We start from the raw sequence: 19,715 nt of genomic DNA, 5'->3' as shown, positions 1-19,715 counted from the left end.
GTGTGTGTGTGTGTATCATGTGACTGCTGCTGTGGCTTTTTCAGAACACACTGCACATCACATGCAGGGCTGCACATCCATCACCAGACAGTTCATTCAAAACATCAAAGCTTTATTTACATCAGTGAGTGGAGAGAAAATATATTTACACATAAAAATATACAATCATGAGATCGGTCCTCAAATTCATGAATCTACAAAAACAGACTGGTCTTTGGCATAAAGAGACAGAACCGTGTTTGCGGGTTGAATCCCCCCCCCGCCCAATAGTAATGGAGTTCTGTGTTTCATATTCAGCAAATACTGAACGAATGCTGAATTGCTGCTGATGTTAAGATGCTCCATCCTGTAAACACCGCGCTGTGATGTTAAAGGGACAGTACTCACGTACTTCTCTACCGTCACAGTTCAGAGAAACAAAGAACCAGAAACCAATCCCGTGATATACCGTGAAACCGGTAGTCATACCGCCCAGCCCTAGTACCCGGTGAATAGTCAAGAGAGCGGTTTGAAGCTCGTCTACATGCTGAAGACGCTTCCTCGCCCGTGAACCGACAGGTCGATCCCCCCCGACAGCCGCAGCGCCGCCTTCAGGTAACGCCCCACCTGCTCCGAGAGGACCACGTCACAGAACACCCAGATCTCCAGGCGCTCACGCCGGATGTTGGCGTTACACGGCGGCGGAGGACCGGAGCTCCGGACGCACCGGCTCAGAGAACACCACACCTGTAGGGGGGGGGGGGGCAGGTGAGGAAGAGGGACGAGGATGAAACAAGAGACGAAGAGAATAACTTTGATTTATCAGCTACAAAAAAACAACTAAATCCATTCAAATGAGGCAAATGTACATTTTGTACGTCCACTTGTAGCTAAACTGTCCAAAAGCCAGAAATATTCAGTTTACTTTCATGTATTCTATAAAATCAGCATCAAATTCTCACATGAGAAGCTTCCAGTGCAGACTTGGTGATCTCAGTCTGCACATACAAGACGAACAGGAGCTCGAAGGTGAAATGCTCCTTCAACCGAGCTGAAGAGCAAACAGCTGGGATCTCTTCACATATTTAAATGAGGTAACGTGCAGATATTTGGTGCTAAATTTAACCCCTTTTTCCAGCAAAAATATCCAGAAGCAGTTACAGTGGATTTACAACTACACACTGGACCTTTAAGACGGCCTTAAAGCAGGAACAGAGAGCAATATCTGTCCATTTATTCCTGTTCTAGCATTTCATATTTACACATAACATCATGTTATTTGAAGCAGGTACTGAGGCCTGTATGGAATTCATTTAAATTATACTTTAGAGCGGCAGATACAGAATACTTTGTAATATTTGGGCAAACCATTAATGTGTAATATCAAACTTTAAACTGTTCAGCAGTGTTGTGAAGTTATTTTGACAGAAGATTAACTTCCTGTGGTACATATGTACGAAATGAACATCATGCTGTATTGAAGAATACTTGAAACTAGAGATTGAGACATAAACTCATGTTTACAATGTTTACTGAGGTAATAAATCAAGAGAGAAGTAGAGTCATTTTCTATAGACTTCTATACAACCAGAGGAGTCGCCCCCTGGTGGACACTAGAGAGAATGCAGCTTTAACACGTGACGCTTTGACTTCACTTTAAAGAGCCGGAGGTTGTCTCCTGGTTGTAGCCTAATGGTTGTAATAATAATAATAACAATAACAATAATAGTAAACAGCCTCGTAGAGCTGCTATCTGATCCACAGACCTGCTCGATGTCTCTGCCCCCCCCACAGTTGTGCTGACCGATCACCCACTTGGCCCTCTGGTGGAGGTGCAGCCTGTGGACCGAGACCACGTGACGGAACCGTCCGGACATGGACACTCTCTGCAGACCTCGTCTCTGAGTGAAGACGCTCCACGAGCGTTTGAGCGGTGAGTCCGTGACGGAGGAGCCATCTTTGTGTCCCGTGACCTCCGTCTCTGGGAGGAGGTGCTTCGGTGTTTCTGAGACGCAGGCGGCCTCTTCAGGTTCTGGAGGATTCTCAGGCGGTGGTTGGCGATGACGACTCTCAGAAACAACAAGAAGACCGTGAACTTCTGGTTCCCGAAGCTGGTTTAAACCAGCCGGGCCGGTGATGACGGGAGGCGGTCTGGCCGGTCTGATGGGCGGGTGGCGATCTACAGAGAACCAGGGCCTGAAGACCGGAGGAGTCCTGCAGGGGAAAGACTCCAGGAGCCTCTCGGTCCTCTCTAACAGGCAGCTGAGACCAGCAGCTGATCCGGGCTGGTAGTGCAGAACCACATCCTCCATGCAGATCAGAGGACCCTCCTCTTCCTCCTCAGCATCTTCCTCCTCGTGAGGTCCCTTCAGCTCGACGTAGAACCCTGGTTACGCTATAGGTTACAGAACACTCCGTTAAAGGGCACACATTAAGGTTCTTTATTTACGTCTCCGTATTTTGGGTTTCTACTAAAACATGTAAAGTATCTCTCTATCATGATAATAACTCCACGATGAAGTCTTATATCGACACATCACTAGTCCTTCACATTCATCCATTCATCCAGAACATAACATTCATAGACTGTCTGTAATTAGACCCACTTAGTCTTTATGGTGTAATAATATCTATGAAGCGTTATATCTGATCTATTCCTCATGATTCTTCATCAAACGTACTCAAGACTTTTACCCCAAATCATCTTAATGCTATTATAATATATATAATATATATATATATATAATATATATATATATATATATATATATATTATATATATATATATATATTTTAATTATAAAATGATCTGCTGCCTCAAAGACCTGAGTGATTTTCGGAGGAATTATTTCCTGAAGTCTTTATTTTCCTTTTTTAGGTCATAGTGATGAGAAGCTCAATTAAAAACATCAAAAGAACCACTGAACCAGCTAAAAGTACAACAAACGGCGTAAAGAGATCAACTTCAAGTGAATCATATCAAACGTAACGTGGAAGCTAACGTTTGTAGCTTGTGGAAGCTAACGTTTGTAGCTTGTGGAAGCTAACGTTTGTAGCTTGTGGAAGCTAACGTTTGTAGCTTGTGACGCTAGCGGCCGTCTGTCTGTTAGCCGAACAAAGCTAACGAGCTAGCTATAAAACATGGCGGCGCAGGTGTCCAACAGGTAACTTACAGGTAACAACCTCTCCTACAGTCCAACAACACTCAACACTAACCTTTAAATCAGAGGACTGAGGTCCGTCTGCTTTTTAAAAACAGCCAACAAGGAGTTAAAGTTCCGGTCTGGCGATGCTAGGCTAACATGCTAACACGGTTTGTGTTACGGGCTCGTCCTGGGAAGTCTCGCGAGAGTTGAACTGAAGTAACGGACAGACTGACTGAGCGTCACAGCGCTTTATTTCTTTCTTTATTTCCACCGTAAACATATTTTAAGGTTAAATTGATTTGAAATTTTTTTCAGCCATAATTAAATTTGTTATATTTACTATAATGTCGTTCAACTAGATACCAAACCAGAAACAAATATTGTTTATAAAGAATATTTATTAGTCAGATTTGGGAAAATATAATTTACTTTAAATAAAAATATTAATACCACAGTAAAAGTATTATAACTGTGACCATCATATTGTCTATCAGAGTATTATTACTCTGCATGAATGTAAAAGCAGGATTTAACTGTTGTAGTTGAACTATTAACTTATGAAAGCAGCAAGAAATAAAATAGTACTTCAGTCCATTACTCTACTATTATAGTACTAGTATATATTATAGTACTGGTATATATTATAGTACTAGCTTAGTTTTTTATTTACAAACAGAACGTCTCTACAAACGCTTCAACTAATGGTTCAAGTTGTTTAAATCAAACAAGGTTTTTAAATGATGAATAATTAAAGTCTCTTAACAACTAAAGTCTTTCAGAAGACTTCAAAATAAAAAGCACAACATTCTGAAGACAAACCAAGTTCCGTAGTATTTAACCCGATGACTGAAGCGCTGATGCAGTGAATAAAGACAGACGCGCTGCAGTAGTTTGTCAACAGGACATTTTTATTTCATACGTCCGTTTGTCTTTTATTCAAATTACAGTAATATACTTGCTGAGATGACCACCGGCTACAAACTCACAGCCGTACTACTTCAAGCAAACTCTTCTTTTTCCTGGTTTTTATTTTTCTCTCCTTTTGTTGTTAAAATTATTCTCGCAACAGAAAAAAAATAAAAAAGAAAAAAAAGCACATATGCCATGAAGAAGTGTGGTGTGTGTTGGTGATGATGTCATCAGGTGGGAGGAGTTATAGTCTAAATAAAGAAACATGTCGTAAAGGATCAGAATATGGCACATTTGGTCCACGTTGGTAGTTTTATTATCTCGTTTTTCAAACATGTAATAAACAAAAAAACAAAATGAAAACAGAACATAGTTGTTTTTCCCCAGAAGCACAGCGTTAATGACAGCATATTGAAAACAAGTAGGGGGGGGGGGGGCTTTAGGGTTCTTTGTTAAAATCTCGGTTCATCAGCCAATCGTGTTGTTTCTATTCTCCTGGTTTACAGTAATAATATTATTATTATTAACATCTTCTTTCCATCCAAGATGAGAGGGGGGGAGGGGATGGGGCGGGGCTTCGTGGATGATTGACAGGGATGGCTTTTTTTTGGGACATTCACAGGAAGTAGTCAGGAGTGCGTCTGGTCACGTGGGGCTCTCCGCGGCGGGGGGCGGGGTCAAACTGAAGGCTGAGGAGGCGGGACAAAAGGTTTTTACGTTACTGATGACATCACTGGAACATTTAAATCCATTCATATTCCGGTACAGACGTTTGTAAAACCATCAAAAACTAAAAATCAATCATCCGTGTGAAGAAGAATCACCGTAAACAGTAAAGTACATTCAACTAAATGAGTGTTTGACTCGTTATATTTACACATAAACACGTTATAAGCATCAACCAATCAGGACGAGTTAAAACTAACTCTATAGTGACAACATGGAGGGTCTGAAGTCTGAACCAACCAACTTTATTAATCCTTTCAACATGAACAAAGATCCACCGCTTCCGTTCTTACCTTTCATAATAAAAGCCCGAGACATATTACATTAGCTGGAGAGTATTCCACACATGGTGCACAACATGTTCTGTTTCTGTGAAATGTAACTTTACTTTCTTCAGTCTAAACTGGCGACATGTTTCAGTCTTTTCATAATAAGAGTCTAGACAAAACAATGATTAACGGGAACACTGACGATATAAAAATCAAAGTTCAGTCTAAATACAAACGCATCTCTGTTAATAACAGACAATAACAATCTGAACTTCACTAAACCTTGAACTCCTGCAGACCTTTAGGTGAACGTTGTGAAACATGCGGAGACCTTTCACAGACGATGAAGCTCTCGATACAGTGAGACGAAGAGGAAGCGAGTTCCACTTACAAAGAGTATTTCAGAGTGTCGTCCAGCTCCATGATGGCCGCCTGGTTTCCACAGCGGTAGCAGTAGTTGGGAGCACTAAAGATGGTCACCACGTTCTTATCGTGGCCCCAGTTGTAGCCCTGAAGGAACCGAACACACGTCACCCGTTAGCTCCAGAGCTGATCCTCACTCAGTTTAAAACCACACATTTAGGAAATGATTCCCAAGATGAGGCTGTTCCTTTATAACAAGATGCTGAAGTGTTGACTGTTGAACTTCTTCCCTTAAGGGCCGGCACACACCACTAATATATGATCCCTCACAGCCTCGCTGACCTTTATTTAAATACAAACCATCACTAACAAGAGAATCAGCAGCTCACACTTCAGTCAGTGACGTCTGAAGAACACACTTTGGTAAAAACGTGAACTTGTTCTTTCCACAGGAAACGTCTGGAACAGTAAACCTGATGAAGCGTCGCCGTGAACAACAAGTCAGTGTGGAAATCACCAGGAGAGCTAGTTAGCGTTAGCATCCGGTGAGCTAAACAACAGTCACACAGAGGTTCACTTCAGCTACACTATGATGCCTTCAGGCTCTGCTCAGTGAACATGAGTACTGGCTGAAGGTTCATTGTAACGTTATCATGATGTGTTCACATGTCGTCTGTAAAATGTAGTTTTGGTGATGAACTAGAATAAATCCAGTAGTTTGAAGGAGACGTTTTCACGTCAATATAAAAAAGATATTAGAGATGAATTATGACTGCAGGTGTTTGTGTGTGTGTGTGTGTGTGTGTGTCTCACCTCCATGACCAGCTGATGGGCCCGGGACACCAGAGTGAGTCCGTTGGCGTGGTTGAAGGTCTCTGAGATGTCCTGACCGAAGGTGTAGCCGGCTCCTCGAGGAGAGATACCCCACCCACCACGGTCATCTGGGTCAGACCACAGCAGGTCACACATGGGACCCTGAAACAGAACCAGAACCAGAGTCAGTACTAGAGACCACAGCAGGTCACACATGGGACCCTGAAACAGAACCAGAAGCAGAGTCAGTACTAGAGACCACAGCAGGTCACACATGGGACCCTGAAGTTCCCTCGATAACCTCAAAAGAACCAGAACCAGAACATGGGTCATCATCGATTCATGGAGCAGAGAAGACTTAAGTCATAGTTCTCTCATGTCAGCTGGTAGGAGTCACGTCTGGAGACCAAGACCAGCTTATTATGGGATGTCAGAGAAGATCAGCTGATCAGTCATATGAGTTGAACGTTCACGACGTCACAATTTACCAGAATCCACGAGGAGAATTCTGCTGTTTTCTTACAGCTTTTCTAATATGCAGATAAATATATGAATGGAAACCAGGATGTTTCTTCATCATCATCATCATCACACTGTAGTTTATTCTGGCTCAGTCACACACACACACTCAATAGAGCACGACACGTGCATTCATCCGCCGCTGAAAATAGTCCCCAACAAATACTCCATCTCAACACACCCTGTGTGTGTGTGTATGTCTGTGTCTGTGTGTGTATCTGTGTCTGTGTGTGTCTGTGTGTCTGTGTGTGTGTGTCTGTGTGTGTGTCTGTGTCTGTGTCTGTGTGTGTGTCTGTCTGTGTGTGTGCACCTCATGTGGGACTTCCTGCAGGCGGTCCAGAGCTCGTATGTGATCCAGAGTGTCGATGGAAGGAGACAAACCTCCGTGGAGACAAAAGATCTGAAACAAAAACACAAAATAAAAGCTTTACAATCCACTGAGTGGAGACTTTTATTTTGACACAACGATGACGTCGTGCGGTCTCTGCAGCGTCTCCTCACCCCCCCCCCCCGGTTACCTGTCCGTCCACCAGCGCGGTGAGGGGCAGGTAGTCGAACAGGTCGGTGAAGTACTTCCACACGTTGGCGTTGCCGTACTTCCTCAGACACTCGTCGTAGAAGCCGTAGACCTGCGTGATCTGCCGCGACTCGTGGTTCCCTCGCAGGATGGTGATTCGCTCCTGGAAACGAACCTGAACAACAAATAACAACACTTCCTCATTAGAACATGTTCCAACGTCTCTCTTGAAGGAAAGCAGAGGTTCTGCTCCGCTTGATATTTACAAATGGAAACGCTCCTTTGACCGTTTACTCAAAGTACAACGCTCTGTGACGAGGTGAGAGGTCACCCAGACAAACTGAAGCTTCATATCCAGCTGATCATGAAGCCTGAACAGGATGAAGTATCTCGGACTGCTTTGGGATAAATAGATGTTAGTAAAGCACAAATAGATGTTCGTAAAGCATAAATAGATGTTAGTAAAGCACAAATAGATGTTAGTAAAGCACAAATAGATGTTAGTAAAGCATAAATAGATGTTAGTAAAGCATAAATAGATGTTAGTAAAGCATAAATAGATGTTAGTAAAGCACAAATAGATGTTAGTAAAGCATAAATAGATGTTAGTAAAGCACAAATAGATGTTAGTAAAGCATAAATAAAGCATAAATAGATGTTAGTAAAGCACAAATAGATGTTAGTAAAGCATAAATAGATGTTAGTAAAGCATAAATAGATGTTAGTAAAGCACAAATAGATGTTAGTAAAGCATAAATAGATGTTAGTAAAGCACAAATAGATGTTAGTAAAGCATAAATAGATGTTAGTAAAGCACAAATAGATGTTAGTAAAGCATAAATAAAGCATAAATAGATGTTAGTAAAGCACAAATAGATGTTAGTAAAGCATAAATAGATGTTAGTAAAGCATAAATAGATGTTAGTAAAGCACAAATAGATGTTAGTAAAGCATAAATAAAGCATAAATAGATGTTAGTAAAGCACAAATAGATGTTAGTAAAGCATGAATAGATGTTAGTAAAGCATAAATAGATGTTAGTAAAGCATAAATAGATGTTAGTAAAGCACAAATAGATGTTAGTAAAGCATAAATAGATGTTAGTAAAGCATAAATAGATGTTAGTAAAGCATAAATAGATGTTAGTAAAGCACAAATAGATGTTAGTAAAGCACAAATAGATGTTAGTAAAGCACAAATAGATGTTAGTAAAGCACAAATAGATGTTAGTAAAGCATAAATAGATGTTAGTAAAGCGCAAATAGATGTTAGTAAAGCGCAAATAGATGTTAGTAAAGCGCAAATAGATGTTCGTAAAGCGCAAATAGATGTTCGTAAAGCGCAAATAGATGTTCGTAAAGCGCAAATAGATGTTCGTAAAGCGCAAATAGATGTTCGTAAAGCGCAAATAGATGTTCGTAAAGCGCAAATAGATGTTCGTAAAGCGCAAATAGATGTTCGTAAAGCGCAAATAGATGTTCGTAAAGCGCAAATAGATGTTCGTAAAGCGCAAATAGATGTTCGTAAAGCGCAAATAGATGTTCGTAAAGCGCAAATAGATGTTCGTAAAGCACAAATAGATGTTCGTAAAGCACAAATAGATGTTCGTAAAGCACAAATAGATGTTCGTAAAGCACAAATAGATGTTCGTAAAGCACAAATAGATGTTCGTAAAGCACAAATAGATGTTAGTAAAGCACAAATAGATGTTCGTAAAGCACAAATAGATGTTCGTAAAGCACAAATAGATGTTAGTAAAGCACAAATAGATGTTAGTAAAGCACAAATAGATGTTAGTAAAGCACAAATAGATGTTCGTAAAGCACAAATAGATGTTCGTAAAGCACAAATAGATGTTCGTAAAGCACAAATAGATGTTAGTAAAGCACAAATAGATGTTAGTAAAGCACAAATAGATGTTAGTAAAGCATAAATAGATGTTAGTAAAGCACAAATAGATGTTCGTAAAGCACAAATAGATGTTCGTAAAGCACAAATAGATGTTCGTAAAGCACAAATAGATGTTAGTAAAGCATAAATAGATGTTAGTAAAGCATAAATAGATGTTAGTAAAGCATAAATAGATGTTCGTAAAGCATAAATAGATGTTCGTAAAGCATAAATAGATGTTCGTAAAGCATAAATAGATGTTCGTAAAGCATAAATAGATGTTCGTAAAGCATAAATAGATGTTCGTAAAGCATAAATAGATGTTCGTAAAGCATAAATAGATGTTCGTAAAGCATAAATAGATGTTCGTAAAGCATAAATAGATGTTAGTAAAGCATAAATAGATGTTCGTAAAGCACAAATAGATGTTCGTAAAGCACAAATAGATGTTCGTAAAGCACAAATAGATGTTCGTAAAGCACAAATAGATGTTAGTAAAGCACAAATAGATGTTAGTAAAGCACAAATAGATGTTAGTAAAGCATAAATAGATGTTAGTAAAGCATAAATAGATGTTAGTAAAGCACAAATAGATGTTAGTAAAGCATAAATAGATGTTAGTAAAGCACAAATAGATGTTCGTAAAGCACAAATAGATGTTAGTAAAGCACAAATAGATGTTAGTAAAGCATAAATAGATGTTAGTAAAGCATAAATAGATGTTAGTAAAGCATAAATAGATGTTAGTAAAGCATAAATAGATGTTAGTAAAGCACAAATAGATGTTAGTAAAGCATAAATAGATGTTAGTAAAGCACAAATAGATGTTCGTAAAGCACAAATAGATGTTAGTAAAGCACAAATAGATGTTAGTAAAGCACAAATAGATGTTCGTAAAGCACAAATAGATGTTCGTAAAGCACAAATAGATGTTAGTAAAGCACAAATAGATGTTAGTAAAGCATAAATAGATGTTAGTAAAGCATAAATAGATGTTAGTAAAGCATAAATAGATGTTAGTAAAGCATAAATAGATGTTAGTAAAGCACAAATAGATGTTAGTAAAGCACAAATAGATGTTAGTAAAGCATAAATAAAGCATAAATAGATGTTAGTAAAGCACAAATAGATGTTAGTAAAGCACAAATAGATGTTAGTAAAGCATAAATAAAGCATAAATAGATGTTAGTAAAGCACAAATAGATGTTAGTAAAGCACAAATAGATGTTAGTAAAGCATAAATAGATGTTAGTAAAGCATAAATAGATGTTAGTAAAGCATAAATAGATGTTAGTAAAGCATAAATAGATGTTAGTAAAGCACAAATAGATGTTAGTAAAGCACAAATAGATGTTAGTAAAGCATAAATAAAGCATAAATAGATGTTAGTAAAGCACAAATAGATGTTAGTAAAGCACAAATAGATGTTAGTAAAGCATAAATAAAGCATAAATAGATGTTAGTAAAGCACAAATAGATGTTAGTAAAGCACAAATAGATGTTAGTAAAGCATAAATAGATGTTAGTAAAGCACAAATAGATGTTAGTAAAGCACAAATAGATGTTAGTAAAGCACAAATAGATGTTAGTAAAGCATAAATAGATGTTAGTAAAGCACAAATAGATGTTAGTAAAGCATAAATAAAGCATAAATAGATGTTAGTAAAGCACAAATAGATGTTAGTAAAGCATAAATAGATGTTAGTAAAGCGCAAATAGATGTTAGTAAAGCGCAAATAGATGTTAGTAAAGCGCAAATAGATGTTCGTAAAGCGCAAATAGATGTTCGTAAAGCGCAAATAGATGTTCGTAAAGCGCAAATAGATGTTCGTAAAGCGCAAATAGATGTTCGTAAAGCGCAAATAGATGTTCGTAAAGCGCAAATAGATGTTCGTAAAGCACAAATAGATGTTCGTAAAGCACAAATAGATGTTCGTAAAGCACAAATAGATGTTAGTAAAGCACAAATAGATGTTCGTAAAGCACAAATAGATGTTCGTAAAGCACAAATAGATGTTCGTAAAGCACAAATAGATGTTAGTAAAGCACAAATAGATGTTCGTAAAGCACAAATAGATGTTCGTAAAGCACAAATAGATGTTAGTAAAGCACAAATAGATGTTAGTAAAGCACAAATAGATGTTAGTAAAGCACAAATAGATGTTCGTAAAGCACAAATAGATGTTCGTAAAGCACAAATAGATGTTCGTAAAGCACAAATAGATGTTAGTAAAGCACAAATAGATGTTAGTAAAGCACAAATAGATGTTAGTAAAGCATAAATAGATGTTAGTAAAGCATAAATAGATGTTAGTAAAGCACAAATAGATGTTCGTAAAGCACAAATAGATGTTCGTAAAGCACAAATAGATGTTAGTAAAGCACAAATAGATGTTAGTAAAGCATAAATAGATGTTAGTAAAGCATAAATAGATGTTAGTAAAGCATAAATAGATGTTCGTAAAGCATAAATAGATGTTCGTAAAGCATAAATAGATGTTCGTAAAGCATAAATAGATGTTCGTAAAGCATAAATAGATGTTCGTAAAGCATAAATAGATGTTCGTAAAGCATAAATAGATGTTCGTAAAGCATAAATAGATGTTCGTAAAGCATAAATAGATGTTAGTAAAGCATAAATAGATGTTCGTAAAGCATAAATAGATGTTCGTAAAGCACAAATAGATGTTCGTAAAGCACAAATAGATGTTAGTAAAGCATAAATAGATGTTCGTAAAGCACAAATAGATGTTCGTAAAGCACAAATAGATGTTAGTAAAGCACAAATAGATGTTAGTAAAGCACAAATAGATGTTAGTAAAGCATAAATAGATGTTAGTAAAGCATAAATAGATGTTAGTAAAGCACAAATAGATGTTAGTAAAGCACAAATAGATGTTAGTAAAGCATAAATAGATGTTAGTAAAGCATAAATAGATGTTAGTAAAGCATAAATAGATGTTAGTAAAGCATAAATAGATGTTAGTAAAGCACAAATAGATGTTAGTAAAGCATAAATAGATGTTAGTAAAGCACAAATAGATGTTCGTAAAGCACAAATAGATGTTAGTAAAGCACAAATAGATGTTAGTAAAGCACAAATAGATGTTCGTAAAGCACAAATAGATGTTCGTAAAGCACAAATAGATGTTAGTAAAGCACAAATAGATGTTAGTAAAGCATAAATAGATGTTAGTAAAGCATAAATAGATGTTAGTAAAGCATAAATAGATGTTAGTAAAGCATAAATAGATGTTAGTAAAGCACAAATAGATGTTAGTAAAGCACAAATAGATGTTAGTAAAGCATAAATAAAGCATAAATAGATGTTAGTAAAGCACAAATAGATGTTAGTAAAGCATAAATAGATGTTAGTAAAGCATAAATAGATGTTAGTAAAGCACAAATAGATGTTAGTAAAGCACAAATAGATGTTAGTAAAGCACAAATAGATGTTAGTAAAGCATAAATAGATGTTAGTAAAGCACAAATAGATGTTAGTAAAGCATAAATAAAGCATAAATAGATGTTAGTAAAGCACAAATAGATGTTAGTAAAGCATAAATAGATGTTAGTAAAGCGCAAATAGATGTTAGTAAAGCGCAAATAGATGTTAGTAAAGCGCAAATAGATGTTCGTAAAGCGCAAATAGATGTTCGTAAAGCGCAAATAGATGTTCGTAAAGCGCAAATAGATGTTCGTAAAGCGCAAATAGATGTTCGTAAAGCGCAAATAGATGTTCGTAAAGCGCAAATAGATGTTCGTAAAGCACAAATAGATGTTCGTAAAGCACAAATAGATGTTCGTAAAGCACAAATAGATGTTCGTAAAGCACAAATAGATGTTAGTAAAGCACAAATAGATGTTCGTAAAGCATAAATAGATGTTCGTAAAGCACAAATAGATGTTCGTAAAGCACAAATAGATGTTAGTAAAGCACAAATAGATGTTCGTAAAGCACAAATAGATGTTCGTAAAGCACAAATAGATGTTAGTAAAGCACAAATAGATGTTAGTAAAGCACAAATAGATGTTAGTAAAGCACAAATAGATGTTCGTAAAGCACAAATAGATGTTCGTAAAGCACAAATAGATGTTCGTAAAGCACAAATAGATGTTAGTAAAGCACAAATAGATGTTAGTAAAGCACAAATAGATGTTAGTAAAGCATAAATAGATGTTAGTAAAGCATAAATAGATGTTAGTAAAGCACAAATAGATGTTCGTAAAGCACAAATAGATGTTCGTAAAGCACAAATAGATGTTAGTAAAGCACAAATAGATGTTAGTAAAGCATAAATAGATGTTAGTAAAGCATAAATAGATGTTAGTAAAGCATAAATAGATGTTCGTAAAGCATAAATAGATGTTCGTAAAGCATAAATAGATGTTCGTAAAGCATAAATAGATGTTCGTAAAGCATAAATAGATGTTCGTAAAGCATAAATAGATGTTCGTAAAGCATAAATAGATGTTCGTAAAGCATAAATAGATGTTCGTAAAGCATAAATAGATGTTAGTAAAGCATAAATAGATGTTCGTAAAGCATAAATAGATGTTCGTAAAGCACAAATAGATGTTCGTAAAGCACAAATAGATGTTAGTAAAGCACAAATAGATGTTAGTAAAGCACAAATAGATGTTAGTAAAGCATAAATAGATGTTCGTAAAGCACAAATAGATGTTCGTAAAGCACAAATAGATGTTAGTAAAGCACAAATAGATGTTAGTAAAGCACAAATAGATGTTAGTAAAGCATAAATAGATGTTAGTAAAGCATAAATAGATGTTAGTAAAGCACAAATAGATGTTAGTAAAGCACAAATAGATGTTAGTAAAGCACAAATAGATGTTCGTAAAGCATAAATAGATGTTAGTAAAGCACAAATAGATGTTAGTAAAGCATAAATAGATGTTCGTAAAGCACAAATAGATGTTCGTAAAGCATAAATAGATGTTAGTAAAGCATAAATAGATGTTAGTAAAGCATAAATAGATGTTAGTAAAGCATAAATAGATGTTAGTAAAGCACAAATAGATGTTAGCTGCAGCTCTGCCTTCATCGTCAATGATGAGGATTCACTTTGTTCACTCGTGTTTCAGAGGAACAGGAAGTCGTCTGTTCATCCATCAGATGTAAGAAAGCTTCATGTTGTCTGAATGAAGTTGAGCGCTGTCAATCACAGCTGATGACTCAGCACACCTCAAATAAAATATCACAATAAGTTATACGTTTCTATTAGTTTATGATTATCTCAATCTGCGAAGTAACTAAACCTGTCAGAATATGTAGAGCAGCAAAGATATTTACCTCGAGGTTGTGGAAGTACAAAATAGCAGAAAAGACAAATACATGAGTGAGGTACAAGTACCTCAAATTTGTACTTGAGTACATGTACTTTTGTTCACCCCTACCTAGCAACAAGGGGCGGGACAACGTGGTCGTCAGCTGTCAAACGGTGACCTTTCCCAGCTTTAGACCATCGCCAGAGAGACGACATGTTGTGAAACGTGAGTTTATTAATGTGTGTGTGTTTACACTGCTGATCTGTGATGTGCTGTTTTAACTGAATAGAAATAGAGCCGATAGAAACCACAGAGAACCAGCTGAAACCAGCTGGCTTAGTAATAATAAAAACCTGCCCAGCCCTAAATAAATCTAAATATATAAATATATACGCATGTTTTACCTTTAGTGTGACGAGCAGCGTGACCGTCTCCACAGAGTAGTAGCCTCGGTCCACGTAGTCGCCCATGAACAGGTAGTTGGTGTCGGGAGACTTCCCTCCGATCTTGAACAGCTCCATCAGGTCGTGGAACTGACCGTGAACGTCTCCGCACACCGTCACCGGGCATCGCACCTGAGACCAAGAAACCACGTCAGCGACGCAGGGAACCACGTCAGCGACGCAGGGAACCACGTCAGCGACACAGGGAACCACGTCAGTACAACAGGGAACCACATCAGTACAACAGGGAACCACGTCAGTACAACAGGGAACCACGTCAGCGACGCAGGGAACCACGTCAGTACCGCAGGGAACCACGTCAGCGACGCAGGGAACCACGTCAGTACCGCAGGGAACCACGTCAGTACAACAGGGAACCACGTCAGCGACGCAGGGAACCACGTCAGTACCGCAGGGAACCACGTCAGTACCGCAGGGAACCACGTCAGCGACGCAGGGAACCACGTCAGCGACACAGGGAACCTCGTCAGCAACACAGGGAACCACGTCAGTAACACAGGGAACCACGTCAGTAACACAGGGAACCACGTCAGTACAACAGGGAACCATGTCAGTACCGCAGGGAACCACGTCAGTGACGCAGGGAACCACATCAGTAACACAGGGAACCACATCAGTAACACAGGGAACCACATCAGTAACACAGGGAACCACATCAGTAACACAGGGAACCACGTCAGTACAACAGGGAACCACGTCAGTACAACAGGGAACCACGTCAGTACAACAGGGAACCACGTCAGTACAACAGGGAACCACGTCAGTACAACAGGGAACCACGTCAGTACAACAGGGAACCACGTCAGTGACACAGGGAACCACGTCAGTGACACAGGGAACCACGTCAGTAACACAGGGAACCACGGCAGTACAACAGGGAACCACGGCGGTACAACAGGGAACCACGGCGGTACAACAGGGAATCACGTCAGTGACACAGGGAACCACGGCAGTACAACAGGGAACCACGGCAGTACAACAGGGAACCACGTCGGTACAACAGGGAATCACGTCAGTACAACAGGGAACCACGTCAGTGACACAGGGAACCACGTCAGTGACACAGGGAACCACATCAGTGACACAGGGAACCACATCAGTGACACAGGGAACCACAGCAGTACAACAGGGAACGTCAGCGACACAGGGAACCACGTCAGTACAACAGGGAACCACGGCAGTAACACAGGGAACCACATCAGTAACACAGGGAACCACGTCAGCACAACAGGGAACCACGTCAGCACAACAGGGAACCACGTCAGCACAACAGGGAACCACGTCAGTAATACAGGGAACCACGTCTAACACAGGGAACCACATCAGGGAACAACGTGTACATCTTATGAAACATTTCTTCAAACATGAGTTTGAGACTAAATGTGTAAATCGGTTTAATTTTCTGAAGCTACTTTAGCTCGTTTGACATGTAAATGACGTGACATCCAATAACATAATCGACTAATAACTGATAGATTTATAAAGTGCGTTACTGGTTCCTCCGAGACGTCTACGTGTTGGAACACCAGCCTTCAGCTCTGTATTGAGATGAAGCGTCTGAAACGTCTCACTCTGGAAACAAACCAGTAGGGGTTTACATGTTTCTGGTGCATTGTGGGAAATCTCACCTCCTGAACGTTGGACTCCTTGGTCAGAATCTCCTTGGCCTGGAGAGGAAACAAACACAGATTATTTAATCAGTTTGTGACCTTTAAGATGCTTTAATAAGTCTTCAGACACACAAACAGTAACCGGTGTCATCAACGACGGACCGGAGGTTATTTGGAGGCGCTGAAAGCTGTGTGACCTCACAGGACACCGTAGTGGTAGGAAAAGCAAAGCGTTCAGGAAACAGTTTGTTTGTCATCAATCGTTTAGTTTATAAAATGTCTAAATAATAAAAGGAACACCGTCGGAGGTGACGTCTTCAAATAACATTTTTTAGTTTAAGCTACAGTCAAAAACACAGATATCGAATATAAATGATAAATAAAGACAAAGCAGGAAATCCTCACATTTTAGAAGAAAGAGCTTGTTTTTCTGTTATTACTGAATTAACATTCAACACAGGCTCTATAAGAGCTGTACATGTTAAATATAACATGATTGATCTCTCTTTATTAAAAGAAAAAGGTACTGAAAAGATGTAATACATCAATATATCTTTAAATACAATAGTGATGCAACTAAAGATTATTTTCTATTATCTTCATCATTGGTTTGTCTATAATAACGTAATAAAATAGTGACATTTGTTTAGTTTATAATCAGAAATCATCACAGCTGGGAAAAATTTAATATTGTCGTTTAACTTAACGAGTAATCGACTAAAAACGTCACTTTTGGCAGGATAATTTATGACTAATATTATATTTAGACATTTCCTTGAATAATAAAAGTAATACATATTTGCAGGCCTGTTACATTCATTGTCTTGAACATCCTTAACATGCTTTAAAAGTTAACTGACTTTCCACTAAATTTAATGAATTAAATAATTTTAAGACTTCATGGTTAAAATAACATTACATTTCAGCTGATTCAATTTCTAAATATTAAATACAATATATTAAATTTAAATATGTTTAATTAACTTCTCCACTTAACCCAAACACAACTCAGACATTTCCAACGCTTTACTGAACTTTAATAAGTATTTTTATTATTCTTTCACTCATTAAACTCAACAACCATAATGTCTGAACCTGCAGATACCATTTAAATATATTAAAATTATTATTGTATATGTTCTGATGTGTTTTGACGATATAAAAACGTATTAAAAAAAGCTTTTATGACGCCACAACCCAGAAGTGACCCCAGAAAAGAGGCGTGCCCAGGTTTATGCAATGAAACGGTTGATCGATAACGACAGGGCGCGGTGCTAAAAACCATAACTTTATACACGTATTAACACACGTATTATATAGTTATACATCACAATACTAACATACAATGTCATAAAACTCCTACATTTAACCGTAGTCGAGTGTCGACCTTGTGCGTAAAAGTGAAGTCATGTTCATAAACCCGGCAGTAAAATAGGCTCAGTCTATTTGCTGGCATTGATGGAGAAAAATGTAGATTTTCGGGCCTGGCTAAATTTAGACGACGGTTTCTGCCGTAAAACCTTCAAATTTGGCGCAAAGTTAATGCAAATAGAAGTGCACATTGTGACAGTAGTAACGTTATATGTGGAAAACAATTAAGCTGCTATAGAGAACAAAAACAGTAATAAACTCGAGATTACTGGGTTTGAAAAAAACGGGGGCAAAAAAAAAGGCCGCCTTGCCGTGACGGTCCAGTCCAGGAATTAGTCGGAGCCGCGACCCAATCTAAGGCCACACACTGAAAAACGAGGCCTACTTTATTACTGAACCGTAATAAAATAATAAAACCCGGTGATTTACCTTCTCGCAGAGTGTCCGGACCTGGTTTTCCGAGAGCTGCTTACACTCATTTAACTGTTCGATCCATTGGTCTAACTCTTTAGTGAAGGATTTGTCCTCCATGACAGCTAGCTGTAGATGCTAGCTGTGTTAGCTCAAAAAACAAGCTCTCTCAAAGCTAGCTGTGTTAGCCTTTAGCCGTTAGCTCGTCGTATTGTTCACCCGATCTAGTCCCGCTAAAATCGGTCGGAATATCAACGATAAGACCTAAATCGTTGATTTCAACGAGCCGTTCAGTAAACTTCTATCATGATAAATTACCAACGCTTAAAAAAAACTAGATTCTATCGGCCGATCAGTCGAATGGGTCGAATGTCCCCGATGCGACGGACCGGAGCTGTGAGAGGCAGCGGCGTCGCAGCGGCTAGCCGATTATGCTAAAAGAGCTAGCTTACAATAACATCCGGGCATTTCAGCAGCGAGGCAGAGTAGTGAGGAGCGCACCAGCGACACCGCGTGGACAACCCGGGAACTACTGGGGAAATTACTATCGACTTTAAATTATATGAAGATATTATGATTACATTATGAGTATGAACACGCAAAACTGCCAATACAAGTCTGTAAAATGTATTAATTAAGTTTTAATAATTGGATTTGAATCACTGATGGTTTGTTTTTCTTAAAAGTTGTTTGTAAATTATTCAGTTCTCGAATCATAAAATATCTATTGTGTGTTTTTAAAGGTAGAATATGAATGTATGTAGTATATGTTTGTATGTTCTGTACTTTGGGATCAAACTATGTGAATTGTATTATACTGTGTTGAAGTGTTTATAATATGTTGTCCCCCCCCCCGTATGTGGACAAAATACTAGAAATAGAGAATATCAGCTCCTCTTCACACAGTCAATAATAACAATGAGTCCAGTGTTTACAGAGGCTTTTATTTTGAAGGGGTTCAGATCAACACACAGCTTTCAGGCAACGACACAAACAGAGTTTAAACATCAGAATAACAAATAAACCTTTTCCTGAAACAATCATTGAATCAGTTCCATATGAAATGAAGTTCCATATGAAATGAAGTGTGTTAACCAGCCCACACTGTCCTCTGACTAACTTCATTCAGAATACCGGAGCCGTCTCCAGAGCTTTGACTCGAGCGGCGAACACCAGAACTCTCTTCTCCACCTCGGCGTTGATGACGGCCTGAGAGGCTCGAGGGTTCTGACGGAGGAACTCTGAGATGCTCAGGATGCACTCGCTCTGAGGACGGACACACACACACACACACACACACACACACACACACACACACACACACACACACACACACACACACACACACACACACACACACACACACACACACACACACACACACACACACACACACACACACACACACAGAATGAGCCAGGAAATACAAACACATAGAAACA

The 19,715-nt window shown here is 38.3% G+C and overlaps 3 protein-coding genes across 3 annotated transcripts in view; all 3 read right to left on the bottom strand.

Moving 5' to 3' along the window:
• Positions 1–243: 243 nt before the first annotated feature.
• On the bottom strand, positions 244–3,281 carry shld3 (shieldin complex subunit 3). The gene is made up of 3 exons (XM_079270361.1): positions 3,196–3,281; positions 1,746–2,374; positions 244–726 (listed from the first exon to the last, which is right to left on the bottom strand). Exons 2-3 carry the CDS (start codon positions 2,289–2,291, stop codon positions 520–522), a joined length of 753 nt encoding a protein of 250 aa, XP_079126487.1. The 5' UTR covers positions 2,292–2,374; positions 3,196–3,281; the 3' UTR covers positions 244–519.
• Positions 3,282–4,009: 728 nt separating this feature from the next.
• On the bottom strand, positions 4,010–18,695 carry LOC306778710 (serine/threonine-protein phosphatase 2A catalytic subunit beta isoform). Its single transcript, XM_079270358.1, has 8 exons — positions 18,292–18,695; positions 16,510–16,548; positions 14,822–14,992; positions 7,243–7,416; positions 7,035–7,124; positions 6,206–6,367; positions 5,421–5,539; positions 4,010–4,723 (listed from the first exon to the last, which is right to left on the bottom strand). The coding sequence occupies exons 1-8, from the start codon at positions 18,391–18,393 to the stop codon at positions 4,651–4,653; spliced, it is 930 nt and encodes a 309-aa protein (XP_079126484.1). The 5' UTR covers positions 18,394–18,695; the 3' UTR covers positions 4,010–4,650.
• Positions 18,696–19,198: 503 nt separating this feature from the next.
• Positions 19,199–19,715, bottom strand: part of LOC306778717 (uncharacterized protein) — a 2,362-nt gene continuing 1,845 nt past the window's right edge. The window contains exon 3 of the mRNA XM_079270366.1: positions 19,199–19,539. Within this exon, the coding sequence (XP_079126492.1) occupies positions 19,399–19,539 (141 nt within the window). The 3' untranslated portion in view covers positions 19,199–19,398. The remainder of the gene's footprint in view (positions 19,540–19,715) is intronic.

The sequence above is a fragment of the Melanostigma gelatinosum genome (assembly GCF_949748355.1).
Source record: "Melanostigma gelatinosum genome assembly, chromosome: 6".
Lineage (NCBI taxonomy): Eukaryota > Metazoa > Chordata > Actinopteri > Perciformes > Zoarcidae > Melanostigma > Melanostigma gelatinosum.
Note: the sequence above shows the minus strand (reverse complement) of the source record. Positions and strands in the feature narration are given on the sequence as shown.

Coding starts and splice junctions, on each gene's coding strand:
- shld3 (XM_079270361.1), bottom strand. CDS start 2,291: ATGGAGGATGTGGTTCTGCACTACCAGCCCGGATCAGCTGCTGGTCTC. Junction 727..1,745: donor GGGGCAGAGACATCGAGCAG/GTCTGTGGATCA, acceptor CCCCCCCTACAG/GTGTGGTGTTCTCTGAGCCG.
- LOC306778710 (XM_079270358.1), bottom strand. CDS start 18,393: ATGGAGGACAAATCCTTCACTAAAGAGTTAGACCAATGGATCGAACAG. Junction 14,993..16,509: donor AGGAGTCCAACGTTCAGGAG/GTGAGATTTCCC, acceptor TCTTGGTCTCAG/GTGCGATGCCCGGTGACGGT. Junction 6,368..7,034: donor TGCAGGAAGTCCCACATGAG/GTGCACACACAC, acceptor GTTCTGTTTCAG/GGTCCCATGTGTGACCTGCT.